We start from the raw sequence: 25,644 nt of genomic DNA, 5'->3' as shown, positions 1-25,644 counted from the left end.
ACGTTTTTTGACGGATAAGTCCTGATAAGTCCGCAGCTGTCAATTTGTAGTAGGGTTGCAATGATGTGATCATCAGCAGGCAGCTGACGTAGCGTTCACTTGTCATAGTTACAGTGACGCCGTGCCACTAGCTCACAATAATACAGAAGTCTTTAACAAATCCGTGGATCCAGACTATAAGCTGCATCACTGCCAAAATCTAATCAGTTGGTCCTTGTGTCATTTTTGACCTTCCCTGAAAATTTCATCCAAATCTGTTATTCCATTTTTGAGTAATGTTGCTAACAGAAAGATAGACAGACAGACAAACCAATGCCAATTGTCAAATAACTCCGTCGCGTTCCTTGGTGGAGTGATAACAATACCGCTTTGTTTCATCTGGATGGAAAAGTAAACAGTTGTTTTCCCCTAACTTAATGTGCTGCTGATATGACAGTGGATATGCTTGTCCCCCCTGCATTAATGGATTATTACTCTTCCATGTCTCCTGAGTATGCATAGGTAGATTAATGACAACCACTTTATAAGGCCACAACAAATGAATGTCAGACTATGTGTCTTTGAGCTTGCTCTGACTTCTAGTGCAGAAAAAAATTATTAGGAAGCATTAAATAAGGTTTTATTAACAGCAGATCTGGACTATGGGACACTATAATACTTGCAATGATAGGAACTGGAAACAGAAAAATGGCTCCTGTGTCTTAGCAACGGACCCTTTTGGACTGGTTCTGGACTGGTTTATATCATACCTCTCTGGAAGGACTGAGCATGTCGGTCTGGAAGGTGCTAGAGTCCCAGACACTTCCTGTCCTGCGGTGTCCCCCAAGGGTCCATCATCGGTCCGACCCTGTTAATTTTATATGTGCTGCTCCTCTTGTCATCAGCTGACATGGAATCTCTTTCCATTGCTATGCTGATGACACACAGCTTTACCTCAGGACTGTCCCAACCCCATCTGTTCCCCCACCATCTACATCATCATTGCCATCATCAGCTTCATCAGCACTGTCCACCTTGACCACCTGCTTTGTGGAGACAAAGGCCCGGATGAGTCAAAACTTTCTCCAATTAAATAGCTCCAACACTGAAGCCATTCTTGTCGGCACTCCACATCATGTCCAATCATCCTCCATAATTACCATCACCTTTTCTGCACAAGACGTTCCCCTCTCATCGACAGTTACGAGCCTCGGTGTGAGACTGGACCCTCACCTGACATTCAACAACCACATCAAACGTCTGTGCAAGTCTTTGTTTTTCCACCTCAAAAATATTGCCAAACTACATCCCACCCTCACCCTTTCTGACGTACAGAAACTTGTCCATGCTTTTGTCTCCTCCAGGCTGGACTACTGCAACGCACTTCTCATCAGGATCCCTAGCAAGAGCCACAAAAGCCCCGATATATTCAAAACAGAACTGTTAGGACCCTGATGAAAGTGCGGAAACAAGTCCACATCACACCCATCCTCTGTTCACTCCACTGGCTCCCCGTCTCCTTCAGAATTCAGTACAAAATCGCTCTCCTCACCCATCAGTGCATTCATGGCAATGCCCTGGACTATCTGAAAGAACTCCTCTGCCACCAATCATTTGCACAAGACCACCTCACCAATAATTGTGACCTCCTCCACCTGCACAGAACCAAGCTCTGGACCACGGGAGACAGAGCCTTCCATTCAGCCGCCCTTCGCATCTGCAACTCCCTGCCTGACCACCTCAGAGCTCCACAGGTAGTGAATGTTTTTCAAAAAGGCCTAAAGACCTTTCTTTTTAACAAAATTTTTAATTAAACGTGTCCCAGAAATTTTTATTTTTTAATTTTTATATTACCTGTTTTGTTTTTATCCTTTTATATCTTTAATGTAGCACTTTGAGATTTTGTTGAAATGAAAAGTGCATTACAAATAAAATGTACTATTATTATCTTTTTTACATGTTTTAGGAAGGATATATTCATGATTATTAAAAAAGGCATCCTAAATAATTTTTCATTTAACTCGGCCAAAGCAGATTAGCATTCTGCTCTGTGCTTCTGTGTAGAGGAGTGGCTGTTCCTCTCTGATGGAAAGATAGAGCCGATCAGGAGGCTGACATGTGTGTAGCAGACTATTGATGAGGAAGACACAGTAGCAGTGATTACAGTCACTGTGTACACATTTAGCCTTAGATAGCCAGTGCTGTCTGGTGTGGGTTAATCAATATTCATTACACACTGAGCAATGGGCTGCTCTTCTGCTTTATTTTCTCATATAGGGGTTGACCAACAACATGCTCCTTGGCTTCTGGATTGTTTGAAGCACTACACTGTGGTTATACATTATCCAAGCATATAGAATACTGCAACAGTGTTATTAATTTGCAGGAGCTATCGCTTGCCATTCGGGTGTTGGTAATTATGTGAGGCTGATTTCAGATGAAAGCAATGTGTGAAAAATGTAAAACTGGGGCTTTACAAAACGAGAATAGAAATTGCACCTCTCCTTACAGTCAATTTTCTGACGGTTTCCATGGTTACGCAGGAGGAGCCTGATCTATTTTCAAGAGCTGGTAGCTAATGGTTCTCAATGAGTCGAACTGTAAGCGTGTGACAGGTGCTTTAGCAGAAATGCAAATGTATGACAGATTTTGCAAGAGGATACTGTAAGAAGAAAATTAGAGCATGTGCTGTACGCTTGCTTCAAAAACCGGATCAGCTTGTTATCTACACCAAAGGTTGCTGGTATGTTTATGAGGCAGGATTTTTTCTTGACGTAGAGCACCAGCATCTCAGTATTCCTGCAGAGGAATCAAGGATACTTTTCACTAAACCAATGCAAACACAGAGCAGCAAAGCATACACATTAGAGGCGGTTAAAGACTGTTGTATCAACAAAGTATAGGGATGCAAAATAACCAAGGTCAGGGAGAAAATAGCACACAGTATTTCCTTATCTTGGTCTATTTGGCAGTTGCATTAACTTACTATTACTCTCATAACACCACATAGGAGTGGAGACTTTCCATTGCATGTATTCAAATGCACCCTAAACCCTCTTGGTGTAAATGGTAATAATTCTATGGAGACCAGCTGTTCCCATCAGGGAGTCTCAGTCACATTGAAAGCATATCTGGGGATGGTTGACCTTGTGGTAATAGAGCATGAGGCATTAATGAGGCATTCTTGCACTGCACATCTCTGCACTTTTAAACTTTATTTTTATTTTTATTTTTTTCTGTTAAAAATTTTTTTCACCCTTGTATATATTGTAAATAAAGCTGCTGTAACAATGTAAATTTCCCCTGGAGTGGGGAGAAATAAAGAACTTTATCTTATCTTATCTTATCTTATTTTTTGGAAAACAGTGACGTCAAAATGATTAGCATCTTTAGTGCTTGTGGTGTTAAAAAACCACAAGCACAAAAGTCCCCACACTCATCTCTCACAAAATTTCAAACACTACAGCTGAGCTGATGCAGCAAGGGGCAATGCAAAAATACAGGGCAGATTTGAATGGATTTTTAGTGCATGGACATTCCTGTGTGGGGCTGCACAGTGGTGTAGTGGTTAGCACTTTCGCCTTGCAGCAAGAAGATCCCTGGTTCGCGTCCCGGCTTTCCCGGGATCTTTCTGCATGGAGTTTGCATGTTCTCCCTGTGCATGCGTGGGTTTTCTCCGGGTACTCCGGCTTCCTCCCACAGTCCAAAAATATGCTGAGGTTAATTGATTATTCTAAATTGCCCGTAGGTGTGAATGTGTGAGTGATTGTTTGTCTCTGTATGTAGCCCTGCGACAGACTGGCGACCTGTCTAGGGTGTCCCCTGCCTTCACCTGAGTCAGCTGGGATAGACTCCAGCCCCCCCGCGACCCTAGTGAGGATTAAGCGGTGTATAGATAATGGATGGATGGATGGACATTCCTGTGAGGAATGGACCCATCCAACATAATCCCCATTTCATCCTAACCTTATCACGCTCCTGCTTTCTGATTTTTTTCACCTCACTCCTGTCCAAAAAGCTAAACCTTCAACTTGGAGCTAGTTGTCCATTTGAATCATTTTAGCTCCAACTTTGAATTTCACTTAAATTGGCCCAGTTTCAGTTTATGCTTTTTAAAAATTTTTTGCTCTAATTTCCACTCAGTTAAATTGTGTCTCATCTCTTTTCTTCTCCTTAATGCACACAGTAAAAACTTGACCTGGCATGCAGGGCCCAGCGAGGGACCCAGAGGTTGAGCTTAAATCCCGCTGCATGTGCAACAGCGATAAAGCTTCTGTGCCACACGAGAGAACTGTCCTCGATTCTTTCTCTCCCTCTCTGTGGCTCTATGTGTCAGCTGTCAACTTGTGAGAGAAAATTTGATAAAGACACACAAAGAATGTGAGAGGAAGGAAGCAATGATGACAGCAAAGAGTGAAAGGAAGATGGGCTGAGAAGAAAACTGAAGAGAAAATGATTAAGCATTTGAAACTATTCAGATTCACAGTGTTTGCACCAGTCAGAGGTGCAGGAGTTTGTGATGAGTGACTGAGAAAACACCTGATGACTTCTGCACAGTGAAAAACTAAGTGTGTTCACTCACAGTCAGCACAAAGAGTTTCAGACAATGTCACGGGCACTTTGAGAATCCTTAAAGAGCAATAAAAGAAAGGTCCATCTGCAGAGACTGCTGATGAAAGCTGTTTGATAGGCCTGTCAAGAAACATCAGATACCAGCACAAAACAGAAATTCATGATTTCGGCATGAAAAGTTTCCTTCATGAATGTTTTTTGCACAAGAGCTGAATGTGTAAGTGCACAGATTCTATTAATTATGGTTAAAAACTAAAAAGCAACCTGAAGCAATTACAGCAGGATGGCCATCAGCCTGTTTGTAACTGTGTTTGAAATGCAATTTGATCACAACTCCTCACTGACCTTTTCAAAGTCACGAGGTGGAGGCCTAAAGGACAAACCAGCGTGCAGCCACCTAAGTAACGGATTTTCTCATGTTGTCATGGTAACAAGAGTTTCAAACCCACTGCTTATCTTCAGACGCTCTTACCCATTAGCCAGGTTGTCGTCATCGTCATCCGGAAGGCTCTTTCCTAGAAGGTCGCTGTCACTCAGGTATCCAGATTTGAGGTCGGTGTCGTCGATGTCTAGACCCTCGATGAGCTCGATGCGAGACGTGCTGCTGAGGCGACTGGAGCAGCGAGCTGGCATCGTGTGGGCTGTGTACTGGGAACCGGTCTTACCCCCGTGATATCCTCCACCGGTGGACGATGGGGCCTCGCCAGCTTGAAGGCGGGGGCTAGACTGGCCGTGGCGCCATGAAAGAGGGGACGAGCGGTTGGACAGGCTGGATATGCTGCGAGCGTTGGTCTCATCACTGTCATAACCCACATTACTGCTGTCCAGACAGCTAGAGAGACACATGGAGCGGGAGGGTCAGTTTGTTTTACAAATATGTTGGAGGCAATAGGTTGACGGTCTTGTCCAGAGTGATATACATTTCATAGGGGTCGGGATGAGACCAGAGCACCCAGCAAAACATTTTACTTTCCCTGTCAGAAGTCCTTCAGAGTAAGTCACAGTGGCACTGAGTCGCTGTTGACCCAGATACAGCAGTTGTGTCGTATCGTCTTCAGGGACAAAGGCTAGAAGTGTTGCCTCTCAGAATCCAAAGACAAAGAGAAGGATGACCTTCTTCATGTTAGCATCGGATACAGTATTTCTTTGTGTCTCTGTCTGTCTGTCACTCCAAGGACTTTTCATGACCACACTTGAAAAATGCAGTTTCAAGCACCAGTACACCTCATGTTATTATTCTGTATACAGTGTTAAATATTTCCTGTTCTCTCCTGTAAGTAGGTCAGGGTTAGAAATGTCCACCAAAATGGCTGGAAGCGTCCTGTGTGTCTGCCGATTGCATAACTAGATGTACCGAGCCACCCAAATAAATATTGCAATGCCTCCAACCATGGGCGTATTTTTATCCGTTGTTCATGGATAATTCATCAGTATGGAGGCTCAGAATTTTTGATTTTGTCAATGACTGCTATACTGTGATACTAGACATCTGAATGTAATCAATATGTTATATCTTTCGAGAGCACTACTTTAATGATTATATGGCATCTCTGTGAGCACGTACTGACATGGTCTGGCAAAACAACAATCAGAAAATATCACACATTCTAAGATTATGAATGTAATCAGCTGAAGAATGGCATGAGCAGAGCACATGATGGCAGGTCAGCTATTCATTCAATAACTCATTCAGGCATTTTGAATGAAAATTCTTGAGAGCAGCCAAATAAATATTCATTCATCAGCAACAACTATCGTGCTTTATGAGGTTTGTGCCCAGCAATTACATTCAAATCAGTGATTTTAAAACAGCATTGCTCAATTTCTGGCAGAAAAACAAGCTCACAGATACACATCCACCGCTACATCAACAATTTATTAAGTATTGTGCCCAACATGTTTACAACAAACTGTCTAATTACACGTCAGAAAGACAGAGTAACATTATCACTTATTTGAAGTTTTGCATCCTGACACCAAACCAATTTAAAGGTCAAATTGAAATTTGAAACGACTAAATGTTTGTGCAACATTTTTCTTTGCCTGCTTGTCTGTAACTTTGTCTGTCAGCTATTTTATTTTTGGCAGATAGCTCATAATGAATTAAATCTGGACTTTTTCAGACAGCAGCTGCCTCGACACACTCACAAAACTGCACACTAGCAGAGACTGAAAAGCTTCAGACACCTTCAGATTTAGATAAAATTTTCCATAATATCAGCATTAGAAGTTGATTTCGGATTATACGTACATAATATTCTGCTGTAAATATAAAGATACTCAATAGTGAAAGTTTCAAGTATTTTAAGCAATACAAATCTTCTCATATTTAAAGTTTTGTTACACAGGTTATCACATCTGAATTTTAACATCCAAATAAAATAACGACCGCCTCTCCTGCAGTCTCTTGCTACATTGTGCTTGTCGAAACAAATTAATGTCGAGGCCTTTTGCTTGTGAGCCAAAAACAGATATTCCTAACATGAAGTCATGCCTATGAAACAGTGTTGGGCCATTTAAGAAGGATGGAAACCAGATGTGCACCAGGTGGCAACTCTCCAAGCGGCCACGGCACACCTGTTTACATATGAGTGTGTTGTGTATTGATCCAATAAGCTCTCAGCTGTTTGTTGTCTAAATGTGCATTTCTCTTCTCTTTAGATGTCATAAATGTTTTTCACCCATGATTCTATGAAAACAGGCATTATCTTAACCCATAGATGCATGAGTGATTAGACCCTATACTCTTGCATAAGCAGGTCAAAAATGACCCGTATAAGAATCATTGTGCTTTTCTGCCATTTTTGTAATTTTGACTAAGAATAATCATTTGTATTATTACTCCACCAGGGAATAAAGTGGAATTATGTGACAATCAGTGTACATACGTCCTTCTGCCTGTTAATCTATCTTTCCGTCTGTATGCAGCATTACTCAAAAACAGAATAACAGATTTTGATGAAATTTTAAGGGAAGGTCAGAAATGAATGAACACTACGTCAGCTGCCTGCTGACAGTCACATGATTGTGATCCTACTGCAGAGCCACCACTGTGGACTTATCGGGACTTATCCATTGGAAATCATACAACAGAGCAGCATTGGCAGAGTACTGCGCTCTCTGAGTGCTTTTCTTGTTTGTTTGTATTGTATTTTTGTCCACACAAGAATGATTTCATGTTTGAAATACGTTTATTTTCCATTCTATAATAGATTTTGAACATTTTGATAATTGAAAAAGAATATTACACAGAACAGCAATAGAGGAATGTCAACATGCATTTTGTAGACATTTTTCCACTCTTTTCCTCCTGCTGTTGCTGCTCTCCATCCCTCCAAGTTTGTGTACTGCATTACCTCTTGTATGACATTATCAGTGATAATGAGCTTGGGGTAGTAATACAAATATTACAGTTTCTTTAAAAATACAAAGGTAACTTAAATGTTTAAATGCAATGATGTTAAAAACATGTGTTTTGAGGAATAGCTTTTAAATGAAATGATAAATACTTTTCATGACAAAGATGTTGCAAGAAAACCACCTCACCAGGTCATTTTTGACCTGCATCTAAGGATTAAGTGATATTTGTCACTGGTGACACTATGATGAAACAATACAAAATGATGAAATGTAGAGGTGTTGTGTTTACCTATGGCTCAGCTGGGAGCCTCGCAGACTTGACATCGTATCTTCCAGATTCTGGCGGAGGTCAAGGACATTCTGCACAGTTCGTTTCCTCTGAGACTCAGGGTCTGTGGGTCAGTCATGCAGAACAAAAGGTTATGAAACATTTAGAGAGTGGAAATAAACCTCAGATACAAGGTGTTCTTTTATTGTGGTCCTGTTTTTGCTCTAAGACAATTCACGCATGCGTGCACACATTTGCTACCTCCATGCTTGTGTTTTCACTTGCATTATTTGTGTCTGGACTGATGTGACAGCTGCCTTCTGTGTAAGAACATATCCAATGTATGTTCACATCATTAGGCAAACAAAGTTCAATCCATGGGCTGCTTCACCATGACTACCTCCACCCTAAACCCCTCTGCTACATCCTTAAAAATTAAATACTGAAGGTCGTCTGTAGCTCCGATTGCCCACCAGGGGGAATCATGACACACTAGGATTTTTCTCAGATATTTTCTTCCTGGAGCTTTGGGTTTCTGATCTGCAGAGCATTATCTCAGAGTCATTCAGTTCAAGCCAAACAGCTAACAACAAGCTGAATACAGCCAGAAAAACTTCCCTGTAGGTCGGCTCATTTGGACCAAGCTGCAAACATTATAGAATGTACAGTCAGTGGGTCATGACAACTGACTCAATATTCCACCACAATTAGGATTATGTTGTGTTTGCTGTAACAAATCACAGAAACAAATGACAGAAACTTCCGTGTCTTATAAACACATGAAAGTGGGGATTTCCACTTTCGCACTGAAGCAAAAACCTCAGGAAGAAAATGAACATTCACTGCATTAACTGAAAAGGCTGTATGAGAGACGAGAATGTCAGGGGAACGCATGATTGAACTGCTGTTGAACTAATTCAGCAGGGTGTGAATTGTAGGCCCCAGTATAATAGAAAAACATTTACATACTATTTAAAACACATTTTTTAATGTCCTATTGCAGTGTAGATGTAGAAAACCCAAATCTGCAATGAATCTGAAGATTGGTTTAGTATAGAACTTTGGAGGAAATTAGCTGGGTTCAGTGAAAACCCAACAGACCTCTGGAAACGTGTGCACCTCTGTGTAATGCAAGATAGCTGTATTGTATGTGTGCAGTTTTGACAGGCACTGTAACTTATGACTGTGAGTGCTGGACAGAATGATATATTGACTTTAATATTATTCTAACACAAAACTGTGTGGGCTGTGGTATAATTAGCTTTTGGGGAGAGATTATAATGCAGCTTGATTGCTACAGTAGAAACCTGGAGGAAGGTTTGCGAAGAGCAACTGAAAAGCATCCAGATCATTCCCTTGTACAGTCATTCCTGATTCCTCATATGCAGCAGTTCATGCTACAGCCAGGAGTGACAATTATGAATCATCATTTTGCATGATGACTAACAAATATACGCTACTATTCAAAAGTTTGGGGTCACCCAGGCAATTTCATGTTTTCCATGAAAACTCACACTTTCATTCATAATAATTGCACAAGGTTTTCTAATCATCAATTATCCTTTCAACACCATTAGCTAACACAGTGTAGCACTAGAACACAGGAGTGATGGTTGCTGGAAATGTTCCTCTGTACCCCTATGGAGATATTCCATTAAAAATCAGCTGTTTCCAACTAGAATACTCATTTACCACATTAGCAATGTCTAGACTGTTTTTTTTATTCATTTAATGTTATCTTCATTGAAAAAAACTTTTCTTTCAAAAATAAGGACATTTCTAAGTGACCCCAAACTTTTGAACAGTAGTGTACTTTAACGATCTTGTTACATACTTGTTAATTACTGCATCTATAAAATGTGATAACTTTGCAGGGTTGCTGGCAAAAAAAAAACACCACGAGCTCAAATAAAATGGTCACAATAGTGGAATATACAGTAAACACAGTGATTTAAGACAAGGCCATTAAGAAATAGATTTTTCTACAAGGTTCCTGTTGTCAAATTAGTGCTCAATGTCACACTCAAAATAATAAAAACACTTCTTTTTCAAAGTGTCATTTGATCCAAAGAAAATATTATTTTAAAAATGTGATATGTACTATAAGAGATGTATAAAAAAATGTTGTCAGTGCTGCTAAATCTGGTTCTGTCATCAGATCATTGTCAATATCCTTCTTTTTCTTCAACTCCTGTCTACTGGCATGGCTCCATACTTCTTACCAAACATAAAGGCGCAAGCTTCATGTGGTTATCAAAAAGAAGACCAAGAATAACATCTCCAACTTTCAACACTGACAAAATTAGTCACGTCACATCCTCCACCCAAACCATGTGTCATCCCATTCAGATACCGTCATACTGCTTATTTTTTAATTTGTAATTAATTCTTGGAAATACCGTAAACCAGGAATGCTAGACACATAGCACACATGTGAATCCCATCTGTTTTGTGTATATCGTGTACTCAACATGCACTGTGTCCCTGTTTAGTTACTGACAGCCCTCTGGCACCCTGCATTGCAGTGATGCTTGGATAGCGAAGGAAAACTCAGACAGAATACTGAAGCAGACCTGAATCGGGAAAGTCCTATGAATGATGCTGCTGCATCAGGAAGTGCTCTACACCCCCATAGTGGAGGCACAGAATAAAGCCTGTCAATGTTAATTCTGAAGTAGACCATTGGCCTTCAGTAATTAACCCTACAAATAATGCTAAGTCCATAATAAATCTCTCGCATCTCTCGCATGTTGCATGAAGGCACTGAGAAATTTCCATAAGATGATCAGCGAGAGGACTGGCTGCCATAATTGGCCTCCACGTGCAATTTTTAAGCCTTTTTTGGGATAGATTTCACAAGAAAATCTGAGACACTTGAAATAGAAAGAGAAGCTGCTTTATTTTGACCCTAAACAAAAGGATCTCTTCAGAGATCCTTACAATGGCAGGCAATCCAGCAAGGAAATGTCGATTGGAAAATTACTTATCTCTTCAACAAAAAATACCCACAGCCTTGAAAATCATCCATCCGTCCACTATATATATATATATATATATATATATATATATATATATATACATATATATATATATATATATATATACACACATCTTAATCCTCATTTGGGTAGTAGGGTGGGTTCGAACAAAGTGAACTTAGTGCCAATGAGGAGAACCTCAGTTTTGTTACTGTTTAATTTAAGGAAGTTTAGGGTGAACCAGGCTTTTATTTCACCGATGCAATCAGTGAGGGAGAGTGGACGAGGGTTTACTGGTGAGGTAGAGCTGGATGTCATCCGCGTAGCAGTGGAAATGAATGTTAAATTTGCAAAAGATGTTGCCGAGGGGAAGGAGGTAAATGATGAAGAGGAGGGGCCCGAGAACAGAGCCCTGGGGTACACCTGTAGTGATGGAGGAAGGGATGGATTTAAAGGATTTGAACTGAATGAACTGAGTTTATATTCTTTATACCATTATCTATACTATATATATTTAATCCTCTGTAGGGTTCGGGGGCTGGAGTCTATCCCAGCTGACTTAGGGTGAAGGCAAAGGACACCCTGGTCAGGTCACCAGTCTAACACCTAACACAGGACTACATATACAGACAATCACACTCACATTCACACCTACGGACAGTTTAGAGTCACCAATTAACCTCAGCATGTTTTTGGACTGTGGGAGGAAGCTGGAGAACCTGGAGAAAACCCACACATGCACACGGAGAACATGCAAACTCCATGCAAAAAGATCCTGGGAAGGCTAGGGATCTTCTAGCTGCAAGGCGAATGTGCTAATCACCAAGCCACTGTGCAGCCCCCTTCAAAATCATCACTTTGGAAATATGTCATTGTGACCCTCAGGCCAGAGACCCATTGCTTTTGTGTTCGCCATGAGCTGACACATTCAATTAGGTTGAAATTTTGACTAATAGTTTTTCTAAAACTGGCATCTTCAAATAATTTTTGATCAGAAAACTGTTACCACCTAAAAGAGACTTGTTGACAAAGATACACAGCTTTTCCTTCCATTCCGCATCCATACACATCTAGAACACTGTGAAAGAAGAAACGGATTGAAACAAATTTTTGTTTACATGTTTGTTTATTATTCCAGATGTACTAAAAAACAGTGGAACAATTTTAAATTACATGGTATTGGTATACCACGATTAAATAAAGTTTAATATATTGCGATCCAAGAAATAAGAAAATTTACGCAAAAGTTTACATCTCTGGCCGTTACGTGATGGTTGTTTGAAATATGCCGACCATGAGCACTGCTTCTCCACATGTGCACTACCTTTTCCACTATAATAGCTGCAGGCCACTGATGCATTGACATGACAGATCTCATACAATTATGAAGAAATGAGGCTTGCTCACTCCCTCATTGTCTAGAAAAGAGCTTTTTTATGATCAGGAGTAGTCTGTCTGTATTACTCACATCTTCTGCTTTCTCTGAGGACATGATTCTAGTATTTTAATAATATTAAATCAGATTGTCAAAGTATATATTTTTTAAATGATTAGTCTTTTTCAATCGAATACACAGCAGCCTGTGTAAAGCCAGTTCTGTTGGAACAGGAGGGAGGTAAACAGAGGCTCACAAGATTTATCTGATATCCAGGCTCAAACAATCCACAAAATAAGCATGATAACTCTTTTAATCTGTTTCTGCAGGGAAAGCATTTATATTTCTTGTGTATACCAAGTCTTGTGATGATGGAGTGGTATGCAGTGCTCCACAAACTTACATGGATAATTTAATAAATGAGTCTATTAACCAAGTTGGTCATTCCTGATGTCATATTGGTAAACAAAGAGATCCTCTATGTTCAGAAATAAAAGCATCCTTTCAGGGAGCTCATAATGAGATATGCTGCTGATGCAGAATGCAGCATTGAGCATTAACCAAGCTTTGAATGTACTGCTGACTATAAATAAAGCTCAATTTACAGTAACAAGCATGCCCACTGTACATGTACAGTCAGGATCCAGAAAAACTTTCAGCCTGATATTCTGAGAAGAGTGTTCAGATACTGCTGTCCTGAACCTTAATAGTAATATTACTATAATTAAAACAGGGTTTTCTCCATCATTGGCTGACAAATGCCAGTCAGCAATTACTGTTGTAATTGGTAATTGTCTTTTCATCATAATGTTCTGTTTTAATTTGGGGGGGGAGGTTTTTCTTTAATGAACACAAAGCAATTGACTTGTGTCAAATGCCCACATGGGATGGACATCTTAAATGATTATAAATAGTTAATTGAGATGATAAACCCCCTTTTTAAAAAGTCATGACTTTCAATTGATTTTGAGATAATATGGAGGTTGAATGCAATACAAAATAATAAAAGAATGTATCAGCCCTGGGCGTTATGAAAAATTGTTATGCAGTTAGGTCAATAAAGCAGATATGGGTGTCATGCAGAGATGTACAGAGCTTTTTTGATTGTGGTTTTACACTCAATCACACAAAAGACATGCCATGTGCAGGTTGCTATTTGTTATATCATGTATCTACAGTTACACTCTAATCTGTAGTGTAAGTGTGACAAGTATGACTTATAAATGCCTATATAGACTGGTGAAGCGTGGATAATAGATTAAATCATCACATACGTGTTCATTAGGACGCTACAGAAACATGATTTCCTGATGATACTGAGTGGATGAAACATGGAATGCATGCCGGTATAAGATGGAATTTTAGGACAAAGAATAGAAACAAAGATGCTACTTTTCCACTTATTTAAATTTAGTACACCTTCTATCAGAATTTTGTAATTTTATGCATTAAAAACAATTTCTAAAAGACAATTTTCCTCGCCAACAAATACAAGGTCTGAAAAGGAAAATGGCTAAGATGAAAAATAACTTCTCTTGGAAAGAATGAAGGGGAAAACTTCATCTTAAGCTTAATGCATCTGACTTTTGGGTGAAACTAAAAGATCTCCAAAGACAAATCCTCATGGGACTACTGGTGATAATTAGATGCATACTACACATACAATTACACGCAAAGGGCATGCATATACAAAGAAAAAAATAAACAAAAAAGGAAGTCATCAGAATAACAATCACCATCATGTGATGATCATACAGCCATTATTCCTCAAGTTCTTCTATTACTAAACCTGACCTACATCTCCAGAGAGAAAGCCAAGCCATTTTCTTTGCCATTTACGCCTGACTAGTACACAGGGTGTAAACCATCTGTCAGCGCCCTGCAGATGAATGAAGCTGGGAGGAGGCTAAATATGTGTCTCGGTGCCTATAAGGAACCCAAAATGGCATGCTGTTACATCCATTTCTGTTTTTTGGAGGCATATGTGGAGCAATGGATGGAGTCTTGAGGGCATATGTTGCAGCAAATGAAAGCTTTAGATAGGAGATCAGTCTGCTGGTAAAAATCCACAACCCCCGAGACTTCATGCAATCATCCGGCAATGTTATGACAGCAAGCAAGCATGTTAAATATAATCAAAGCCATCAAGCCTCAGACACAGCATTCAGTAAAATAATAGTAGCAGCATGCTTTGCAGGCATGAGGATGCCTTCTTTTTTTATTCCCTCTCTCAGTTGGGGAGCTGCATAAAATCCATTCAAGGAAAATGTGGATCTGCACCAGCAAGCAGGTGCCATGTGGTGGCTGTATCAAAGGGGGCATGCTTGTATACTGCACAAACAAGGCTTTTGGTTTGTAGCACAAAACCCACAAATGCTGTCGGGACCCAGGGTGGTAGAGGCATCAAGACTGCTCTATTGTACTCACCTAACATCTGACTGAAGAGCAGCTGCTCCAGGTCGCCCAGCACTGTCACTACCAGCTCTGGGTCCACCTTCAGGAAGGGCTTGTCTCCCCCCTCCTCCCCCTGGCCTTTGGAACCGGACTCCCCTCCGGCTCCGGCTCCAGCTTTCTTCGCGTTGGCTTTCGCCTTGCTGGAAAGGATCTCGTCATCTGACTTTCCATCCTCAGGTGCCTTGCTCAAAGGCTTCACCTCAGCATAAGGACCACGAGGTATGCGGCTCTGCTTGCTCAGGGCTGATGGGGCAGCCAAAGGGCTGAAGGGCTTGGGTTTGCCCTGAAACAGTGAGTGTTCGGACTTAGAAAGGTTTCGAGAGAGGGGGGCACCTCCTCCGACAGTGCCACCACCCCCTGCTGTCTTTGGCTTGCCCATCTTGGCCTGCCCTGCTCCAGGCTTGGCCATGTCATCACACCACTTTGGCTCATAGAGGTGCAACTTCTTCTCAGCATCAGTGAGTACAGCCAGGTTTGTCATAGACCTCTGCTTGCGGAGATTGGAGGGCACTGGTAGCCTGCCCTCAGAACTACCTGCCCGGTAAACCTTTAGTTCACCTCGTTGTGAGCTCTGGGGCACTCCAGACTTGGCCCTCTTAGCTGCCATACCAACTCCTTTGCCATCTGCTTGGCCGTATGCCTTTGTGCTGTCCGTCCTGTCCATCTTCAAATATCCTTCTCTGCCTTTCACACTATTTCCAAGCATGCCTCCTGCATGAGACCATATCAAAAAACATCAGGAGGGAGAAAACAGGCTTCCTTACTTAAACCCTTCTCCTTGTGCAGAACCATACATTTTTTTAAAAAAAAGCTTCCTTTAAGGCAATCCTGCAGCTTCCTCTTTCTTGCCTCTCTTCCCTCCTGACAGGCTGCTGCAGCTGCAGCTGTTGCAGTGCTGCCCAGGCGCTCCCTTTCTCTCCTTCCCTTTCAGTCCTCTTTTCCTCTGTTTTTTCCAACACTCCTCCCTTCAGCACACCCTCCTGCTGCTGAACAGCGTAGCAGCAGAATGACAGCAGCAGCAACGCTCCCTCCTCCCCCCTGCTCTCTGCTGCCTCTCCCTCACTTCCGCCTTCCCTCCCATCCTCCCCTCCTCCTTGCCTCATTTTCCCTTCATTTAAAGATGCTTTACTATGTCTCAGCAGAATATGTGAAATGCAAGCGAGCGACAGGAATGGATCATCTGTGGCTTCTAAAACCAGTCACATTTCTCCTCTAATGCACCATGTTTTCCCACCATCCCCTCCGATTCCTTTGTTCTTCCCCTCCCCCTCCTGCACCTCCAGTGTTCACTGTTCAATATCCTTATCGTGATGTATGAGTTGTGTTTGTGGAAGAATTATTAATGTGTGAAGCGATACACGTTTAAATATATAATTACATACTGTAGTGTGCGTTACAATCACTGTCACAGAGCCACACAATGCAACAACTGGAGCATCCAGATTATCTCTTGATCCTGTCTGAGCTTCCTTATGATATCTATTCCAGATTTACAGCTGGATAAGTCATATGCCAGAAAATCAGAGTGTGTTGCACTGCTATAAATGGATAACTAGTTCATTCTAGTCAAACTATATAAATACTGACTTTAAAGATTTATGTACATAATGTATAAAAGTCAGCAAAAACAGATGAAATAATAAAAAATGATTGGGTCATTTTATCCACTTCTTGAGAAACAGAAGAAGAGAAAACGTGGCTTAAAAGCCAGCATATTGGCCAAATGAGTGACTTCACTTCTGCAGGCTGTATGAGCATCAATATGTGCCAGTGTAAGCAAGTAACACACCCAAAACCACACTTTGGAAGTATCCTCAAATCTCTGTAAGATGCATTTAAACACACACACACACACACACACACACACACACACACACACACACACACACACACACACACACACAAGGAGACACATATCACGGTGTTAAAATGAAAATCCAGTCACATTGTTTTGTGCAGGGTTTATTTGCTGGCATGAGTGTAATCATCTTTTTAAGATATTCCACACAGCTGTCTCTCAGGAGGATTCAGAAGTCTCTGCAGTGCTCACATGCAGGGCTGTACCATGGAAACAATCCTCTCTCATAGCCTGCATGTCATCTGCACCAGACCTCACTGCTCTGCACACTGCTGCCAAAGAAACAATTAAACTAAACTACTCAACAACTGTAATACAACCCCCATGTTATTATGTGAATGTCACATAGAAATTTTTAAAAAAGAGACTTTTATTGTCATTGTGCAGAAGTACAACGAAATTTGTCTGGAAAAACACAACAATTAGCAGCAGTGCAAATAAGAATAAAAATAGATAAAAATACTCTTAAAAAATAAAAAGAATCAAAGTACTATAAACAAAGTAAAGTGGTCTGTGTTGATAAAGTGGTCAAGTGTTGCAGGAATAAAGTAGAGTCCTTATTGCACAGATGAGCCGGGAGGGGGGAATGACTGGGTGGTGGGGCAATGGGTGGGGGATGTGATGGTGGGGCAATGGGTGGGGGGTGTGATGGCAGCCACAACTCTGGGGAAGAAGCTGTTCCGCAGTCTGCTGGTTTTTGTTTTTAATGTCCAGAATCTTTTCCCTGATGGAAGGGGGACAAACAGTCTGTGTCCAGGATGGGTGGGATCTCTGGCGATGCTGCTGGCCTTTTTCCTCAGCTGGCTAGCATAGACAGAGTCCAGGCTGGGAAGCTGTGCACCCACAATCCACTGTGCAGTTTTTACAACACGGGCCAAGTCCCTTCTGTTTCCAGCGGTGCAGCTGGAAAACCAGACTGTGCTGCAGCAGCACAGAATGTTCTCAATCGTACTCCTGTAGAAGTTCATGAGAAGCTGTGAGGGGAGCTTGGCCTTTCTCAGCCTCTGCAGAAAGAAAAGTCTCTGCTGAGCCTTCTTCACCAAGTGGGAGGTGTTGGAGGTCCATGTGAGATCACTGGTGATGTGGAGACCCAGGAACTTGATGTTGTTGACCCTCTCCACCTCCTCTCCATTTATGCAGAGAGGTGTGGAGGGGGAAGTCCACAATGATCTCTTTTGTTTTGATGGTATTCATCACCAGGTCACTTTCAGAGCACCAGCTGACCAGGTGCTGGACCTTCTCCCTGTAGTGGGTCTCGTTGTTGTCAGATATTAATCCCACTATGGTGGTGTCATCAGCAAACTTTACTATCATGTTGGAGGGGTGGATGGGAGTACAGTCATGTGTGAAAAGGGTGAAGAGGGCCGGGCTGAGGACGCAGCCCTGAGGTGCACCTGTACTCAGTGAGAGTGTGGATGATGTCACCTCTCCTACTCTGACACTCTGTGGTCTGCCGGTGAGAAAGCTGTGGATCCAGGAGCAGAGTGTGGTGTCTAGTCCCAGATGGCCAAGCTTGGTTATCAGTTTATGGGATAAGATTGTGTTGAATGCTGATGTAAAATTGACAAATAGCATTCTAATGTAGGTGTTGGGGCCCTCCAGGTGGGTCAGGGCCGTGTGCAGGCAGTTGAGATGGCATCTTCCGTTGATCTCTTTGCTCTATAAGCAAACTGGTGGATGTCCAGATGAGCAGGAATGATGTCCTTGATCTAATGCAGGACCAGCTTCTCAAAGCACTTCATTATTACTGGTGTCAAGGCAACTGGGCGGTAGTCTTTTCTTGGGCATGGGCACTATGGTTGTGGACTTAAGGCATGTGGGGACTACAGCCTGCTGTAAGGAGCAGTTGAAAATGTCCATAAACATGCCTGCTAGCTGGTCTACACATGACGTCAGGGCCCAACCCGGCACCCCGTCTGGTCCTGCTGCCTTGGTGATGTTGATTTTCTTCATCTTTGACCTAACCTGATGTTGTTGCAGGACTCGGGTGGGCATCTGGTTGGTTGGTTGGTGCTGTGGGCAAGGCTGGTACACTGGTGGAGGGGGTGTCAAAGCATGCAAAAAATGCATTCAGGGCATCTGGAAGCGTGGCGTCGCTGCTGGTCGGTGGTGCGCTGCCTTTGTAGTCAGTTATGGCCTTGATGCCTCTTCACATGCTGTGTGAGTCGTTGGCCTTAAAGTGGTCCTCAATGCGCTGCTGGTATTTGCGTTTGGCCTCGCTGATGCCCCTCTTCAGCTCTCTGCGGGAATGGCTGTAGGCCAACCTATCTCCTGACTTAAAGGCAGCGTCCCGTGCCCTGAGCAGACACCGCACATCACTGTCCAGCCATGGCTTCTGGTTGGGGAATACTCTGATGGTCTTGGTTGTTAACACATTTTCAGTGCAAAAGGTTATGTAGGCTAGAACAGAGGTGGTATATTCCTCCAAATCTGTGTCCTGAGTAAACAACTCCCAGTCTGTACTTTCAAAACAGTCCTGTAGCTTTGAAGTTGATTCATCATTCCAGACGAATTAATTTAAATGGACCAAATATAATGCTTTTAGACTGAGTTTTCCCATAAAGAGGCAACTGCTCTTTCCCCACAAACCAGTATGACTGAATAGAACCATGCTAGATGGAGCAAATCCACTGGATATGATTGACCTGTTAGCTACAATGTTCACAGAGAACTGCTTTAACTCTCACAATGGATCTGCAGCACACTCCACTGCTTTTTTTTATTTGGCTTTCAGGGGACCTGGGGTGGCTCACGGACCTGCAACGCTGTTTTATCTGGCAATTACTTTCTGAAAACAATGTCAAGTTTTGTTCCTTTTCATCACGAGGTCCAGCTCTGCCCCTGCTGACTACAGATCACTCAGTGACCTCACTCTCATGATGCAGTGAATAACTGATTTGCTTTGGGGTGTGGGAAGCTGTTCATGAATCATGGGATAACACATTCCTACAAACCAATGTATAAAGTTTCCATTTGACTGTGAGAAAATGAACAGCTATTATCAAGTGATGGTAAAAGCTGGTCAGTTGAGTGATCAATTGACAGCTTTGGTCCTGACTGAATATTTCAATAACTATTTAATGGCACTATAGAATTTCATAGTCTCCAGAGGATGAACCCTGCTGGCTTTGGTTATCTCTGTGACAAACATTAGAAATTTTGTCCCTTCAGGATGACGGTAAACTTTTGCAGCACCATCATCACGTCAACATTTTACTTTGTCCAATAATGTAGTTTAACACCAAGCTCCTGCACCTTATCAGTGTTAATGCATCTTTCTATGGAATTATACTTGTGCCACAATCCTGAGCGCGCAGGTTGAAATTTTGAGCACAGAAAAAAAGCATGAGCAAAGAAAAACTTAATCTGAGCAAACAAAAATCTATTCTGTGCTCAAAAAATCTACTTGTATGTTTGCAACTATCCACATACACGCACAATCATAGTGTTTTTCACTTGGTTTTGTCATTTGCTGTCCTGCAGATCTGCGCTCTATGTGCTCGCTACGTCTCTCTCGCTCAACATCTATACTCTGTATGCGCTCAGCTCTGCCTTCACGCTCGCTCAACTTGGCACAGCGTAACAAATGTGCCACAAAACCAGCCAATCACAGACTTCTATAGGGTCGTTCTGATTGGCTGATTTCATCCAATCAGGTCGCTATTTTGGCCGCTTCTCGGAAGCGCTGTTAAAAACGATACCTAAATCAACAGGAGTTTTGCTTTATACTGGATTAAAAGACATTTTCGGTGAGTATTTTTTTATTACTGAATGACATAAGATAAAGGACTATTTTGTTTAGTGTGTTAAAGTACGGGCTGCACAGTGGTGTAGTGGTTCGCACTTTCGCCTTGCAGCTAGAAGATCCCTGGTTCGCGTCCCGGCTTTCCTGGGATCTTTCTGCATGGAGTTTGCATGTTCTCCTTGTGCATGTGTGGGTTTTCTCCGGGTACTCCGGCTTCCTCCCACAGTCCAAAAATATGCTGAGGTTAACTGATCATTCTAAATTGCCCGTAGGTGTGAATGTGAGAGTGATTGTTTGTCTCTGTATGTGGCCCTGTGACAGACTGGTGACCTGTCTAGGGTGTCCCCTGCCTTCACCTGAGTCAGCTGGGATAGACTCCAGCCCCCCGTGCAAAAGCACTCACACAGGCAAAGCAAGGGCAGTGGATGACATGGGAAGGAGTGGAAAAGAGGAAGATCTCTTGGCAAGAGCTGTGGGATACTGAAAGAGGCATCATGTTGCTGAAATTGAACTTATTTTTCTTAAGAAATTTCAGGATGATCTTTATGCTTTGTAAAAACATAATTCATTAAATGTGATAATTTTCAGAATTGTGATTATTTATAGATTATCTGTCAGGCCTGCAGCAGCAGGCTCTGGATAGGGCTCCTCCTTCTCCCTATTTCTATTTCCTTTTTAGGTGTGCTTGGTATGGAGGCTGTGGTGGCAGGTGATTCAGATCCGCCATCAGTAATCAGCAGAAGCGCGAGTAGGTGGACCAAGCCAATCAGCATTCTTCTCCTCTGCAATATAACCAGACGCCTCTCACCACTCAATGCTGGATCATTGAATGAACCAGTCAATTGTTGACTCATTCTGTCCAGTCTTTGCAGCTTTCAGTATTTTAGTAACTCGTGTCTCTGTCTCTCCTAGTCTGGACTACCACCTGCTTGAGTACAATCCGTTCCTTGCCACTCGGACCTCACAGCCCATCCAGATCCGCCACTACAACTTCTGAACCCAGCTTACTTCCCCCGGACGATTACCTGGTTCATCCCCCTCTTTCCCTCACCACTCCTGACATCGCAGCCTCGTACCTTCAGCCACAAGCTGCAGCCTCCGTTGCTCGTTGTATACCCACCCGTTCATAGCACATATTCAGGTTAGTATTTTTGTTGTATTCTGGTTTTATTTGTGGTGAGTGTAGTCCCTCATTTGGTATTGCGTATCTCATGCTCAAATTTGTTAGTTCTAGCTCTTGGTACTTTGAATCTCTGTATTAGTTTTTGCATCCCTGCCCAGGTGTTACCTGTAGTGGGTTCGTTCCTTTCCTTTGCATTTATTCCTTATTTTAGTCCACCTGCCTCTGGAGGCAGTGTTAGAAGTAACCTATTAGTTAGTTTTGTTTTTTTTTTAAAAGTCTATCACTTCCGGTTGACATCCAAGTTCAGTTCCTGTACAACTAATCTCTGTAAATAAACCGTTTAAACTGTTTCTGTCTGTCTCATCTCTTTCCTGTGCTTGAGCCTTACAGAAATCGTAACATTATTATGCTGTGATTTTACTGGTGCAGTCCACTGGAGATCAAATTGGTGCTTTATGTAGGCCCTGGACTAAAATGAGTTTGACACCCCTGATCTTTTCTGTGAAAAACAAGAAAATGAATGGAATCAGATAAAATAACACAGCCCTGCATATTCACATTTTAATATAAAGTGTGTGTGTGTTTAAAAAAAAACAAAAAAAACATATTTATCTGAGAACCACCGGTTTAGAGCAAGCTTCACCATCAAAGCAGCCTATTATGTCCCATCACCACCTAAGGATCTCAACCAATGGTATGGTGAGGACCCCACTCTGCCCGACTCCAGCTACACCCAAACGCATCTTTGTGGGCTGCAAACCAGCCTCGCTCAAGGCCATTACATCTGGCGGCACAACCAGATGCTGAACTGTCTGGCTCTGGTGCTGAAAACTGCGCAATGCCCTTCCACCCACGTCGACCCAAAGGCAAGAAACAACATTTGTCTGGGAGGGTGAGGATCCTGTTGGGCGGGCCTCTCTTGGCTGCCCGGTTCCCGGGCAGTTGAGTGGGGCTTGCGATTAGAGGATGCTGGTAGACCTGAACCAAAAGCTCTGCTTCCAACCTGAGATTGCATCCTGCAACCAGACCTAGTGCTATGGTCAGCCTTGCTTAGGCAAGTCTACATCATCGAGCTCACAGTGGTCTGGGAGAACTCAGTAGAGGAGGCCTATGAGCGCAAGAAACTGAGGTATACGGAGCCTCCCACTGATGCAAAATAGCAAGGTGGGAAGGTGAGGGTCCGACCAGTCAAAGTAGGCTGGAGAGGGTTCGTAGCCACCTCAACATCCAGGCTTCTCCAGGAGATGGGAGTACACGGGAAGGCCCACCGGCAAGCAATCATGTACCTCTCCAGAGCTGCTGAAAATGGAAGTGAGTGGCTGTGGATGAAAAGAAAGGATTCCACCTGGGTCTTTAGGTGAGTAGATAGTATCTAGGGGGTGAACCTGGGATGCTGGGATTCACTGCTGAACTCTCTGGAGGTGTTGTGTGAAAACACAGATGAAGGAGGGTCCCTACTTGATAATCCAGAGGGTGTCCTCACTCCCTTGACCATCCCACAGAGTCTTCATGTATGCGAGAAGGAATATCAACATCTAGTTCTACACAACAGATCTAAAATATTATGTTGATTAAAAAATGATTGTGCAATTGCAAGAGACATCAATGAAAAAAGCAATACCAAAAAAAGGAGGTTTGGGTTTATTTTAACTGTTTTATTTGAGCTTCAATTAGGTCATCAGGGGGGTGGGACAAGAGAAAAATGGCATTTTAGGGGGAACTCCAGACTTATTTGGTATTTTAAAAAATATTTTCAAACATTCTTCTCTCCTAGGTTTTTAGATTTGGTCTCAGAACAAGTACATTTACACAACAACTGCATGTTTTAGTATTTTGTACAAGCAATATTTGAAATTTGATCGATGGGATGTAAAATGTCTTCCAATTCTGGAATGACTCAAATGCTAGCATACTCACACTTCTGGATAATGCACACAGTAAATCTGCAAAACATCAGCATAAGCCTTGATTCAGGTTAAGTTAACGTTAGCATTTAGCCCAGAACACCACTTTACCCAATTGGAGTCAAGCAGCCATACCTAGCTATGTCAGTAACTGTCAACATAATCACGCATGCGGCTATAATGTGTCTTCTCCTCACAGAATAGTCACATTGAATTGTTCTTGAATGTAGTTTTCATTCTGTTGATCTCGAAACTCTCAGTCGCCACCAGTTCTCAGGAGAAAGGAGGGTGGAGTTGAATCTTTCATTTGGTTTCTTTCATATCTGGATCGGATTCATATTCTCCAGCTGGCCATGTGAGGGGTTGTAGTTGTGTGCATATGAGTGTGTGTACACACATGGTAGGACAGTGACACAGCTGTCTGTTGTGCATTTTGCTGGTCAGCACTATGATGCAATGGGCTCAGGAATATTAGGAAGACCTCCACATGTGCTCCAAGGGGAAAACCACCGTGAAAACAGTGTAAATGTGTATATAGTCACATGGAAAATGCTGTGAAAAAGCTGTAGATTTTTATTCATTACATAATACCATCAGAGACTGATCCAAAATTAATTGTTCAAAAAAGCAAGCACACCAAACAGAGTCAGAAAGAACTATATTCAATGACTAGAAGAACAAGGAGTTTACCAACAGAGGGTAAAGCCTTGAGAGAACCCTGATCTGTATCATAGAGTCAGCGTGGGATTATGAAGAGGAAAAAAAGCACATGGGACAGCCTGCTTCTACAGAAGAGAAGTGTGACAAGTTCTCAAAGACGCTCAAAACAATCTACCTACTAAGTACCTTGACGAACAGTGTGCAAATATACCAAAGAGAACCAGTGCTGTCTTAATGGCAAAGTGGAGTCAGACAGAATATTGAGTTGATATAGTGTTTTTGTCTGTTTACTACACTTTGTGAGGAGTTAGTTACATAAAAACTACTTATTACATTATACTTCAATGCTTGCATGTGTTTAGCATCCATAACTTTTGCACACTACAGCATGTCGAAGCATAGTGTTATAAGCACGTGTAGAGAATGCATGGTGCTGAAGTCATGTGGTAATTAATGCGTCTAAAGAAAGATCTAATGATATCATTGTGCTGGCTGGAATGTGAGCAGCCTGAGGGATGAAGACTGCAGTTTTGAGGGGGGGGGTTTTTCCAAAAATTCCCCTCACATGCTGAGGAATAACTTATTCATGACAGACTCAAGCTACAAGAAATGGTAGCAAAGGTAACACCATCTTGATTAAGTTTAAGTCAGGCTGATTAATTTGTTCTCTTGGATTAATCCTAGAACACAGATTTTGAAACTTGAGTAATTTTAAGGTGTGATTTCTGAGCAGAGATCCTAACTAAGCTGTTGTTTCTGCAGAGGTTTCTGACGAATGGAATTATCATTAAACAGCCCAATATTTCATCATCCATCTAACTTGTAGTTGAAGCCAAACAACAGCTTACTCAGAGACATCTCTCTGCGCTACAGTCAAAAATGGAATTTAAGCGTCCCCGAGGTCCATCCGGTGGGGACGAGAGGAACTCCCAGACAAGAGGTGAAAGCTGATCCTCCCATCAAACCACTCAGACTCTCAATCCTGCATCTGTTCACCCTTAGCAGACGACCACTTCAGCTGCTGGTCTCGTCTCCCCCAGAGGAGGCTGGCTGGAGGCTCTCACCCCTCAAAGTCATTAAGATAATTAAGAAGCCACTTAGAGGGCTTTGTAACAGCCCAGCGCAATTTTGCGAGGTCGTGTTTTAAATTCAGTGTCGAATAATCAGCAATAACAAATACACCAGACATGTTAGTCGCAATAACTTCCACAGGTTTGTAATTTGGTCCCTGAACATAATATTCAGACAGTGCAGTTGTTTAAGTAGGTGTCACGAAGACAAATCAAACAACTAATCGAGTGTTTGATTATTTAATCATCTAAACTGACAGATGCTAATTGATAATAGTTAGCATCATTAGCCTTTTGG

At 42.2% G+C, this 25,644-nt stretch overlaps 1 protein-coding gene across 8 annotated transcripts in view; it reads right to left on the bottom strand.

The window, feature by feature from the left end:
- nav1b (neuron navigator 1b) overlaps positions 1-25,644 on the bottom strand; it is a 97,085-nt gene that overhangs the window by 42,641 nt on the left and 28,800 nt on the right. For 5 of the 8 annotated variants that reach the window (XM_055010640.1, XM_055010645.1, XM_055010642.1 and 2 more), the window contains exons 4-5: positions 8,201-8,303; positions 5,024-5,383 (exon numbers count right to left, since the gene is read on the bottom strand). In XM_055010640.1, coding sequence (XP_054866615.1) covers positions 5,024-5,383; positions 8,201-8,303 — 463 coding nt within the window. Of the gene's footprint in view, positions 1-5,023; positions 5,384-8,200; positions 8,304-14,959; positions 15,991-25,644 lie in introns of those variants that run through there. The other 3 variants (XM_035948996.2, XM_055010646.1, XM_055010647.1) reach the window with 1 other exon arrangement.

The sequence above is a fragment of the Amphiprion ocellaris genome, chromosome 5 (assembly GCF_022539595.1).
Source record: "Amphiprion ocellaris isolate individual 3 ecotype Okinawa chromosome 5, ASM2253959v1, whole genome shotgun sequence".
NCBI classification, from domain to species: domain Eukaryota; kingdom Metazoa; phylum Chordata; class Actinopteri; family Pomacentridae; genus Amphiprion; species Amphiprion ocellaris.
This window is presented reverse-complemented; position numbering and strand designations above follow the sequence as displayed.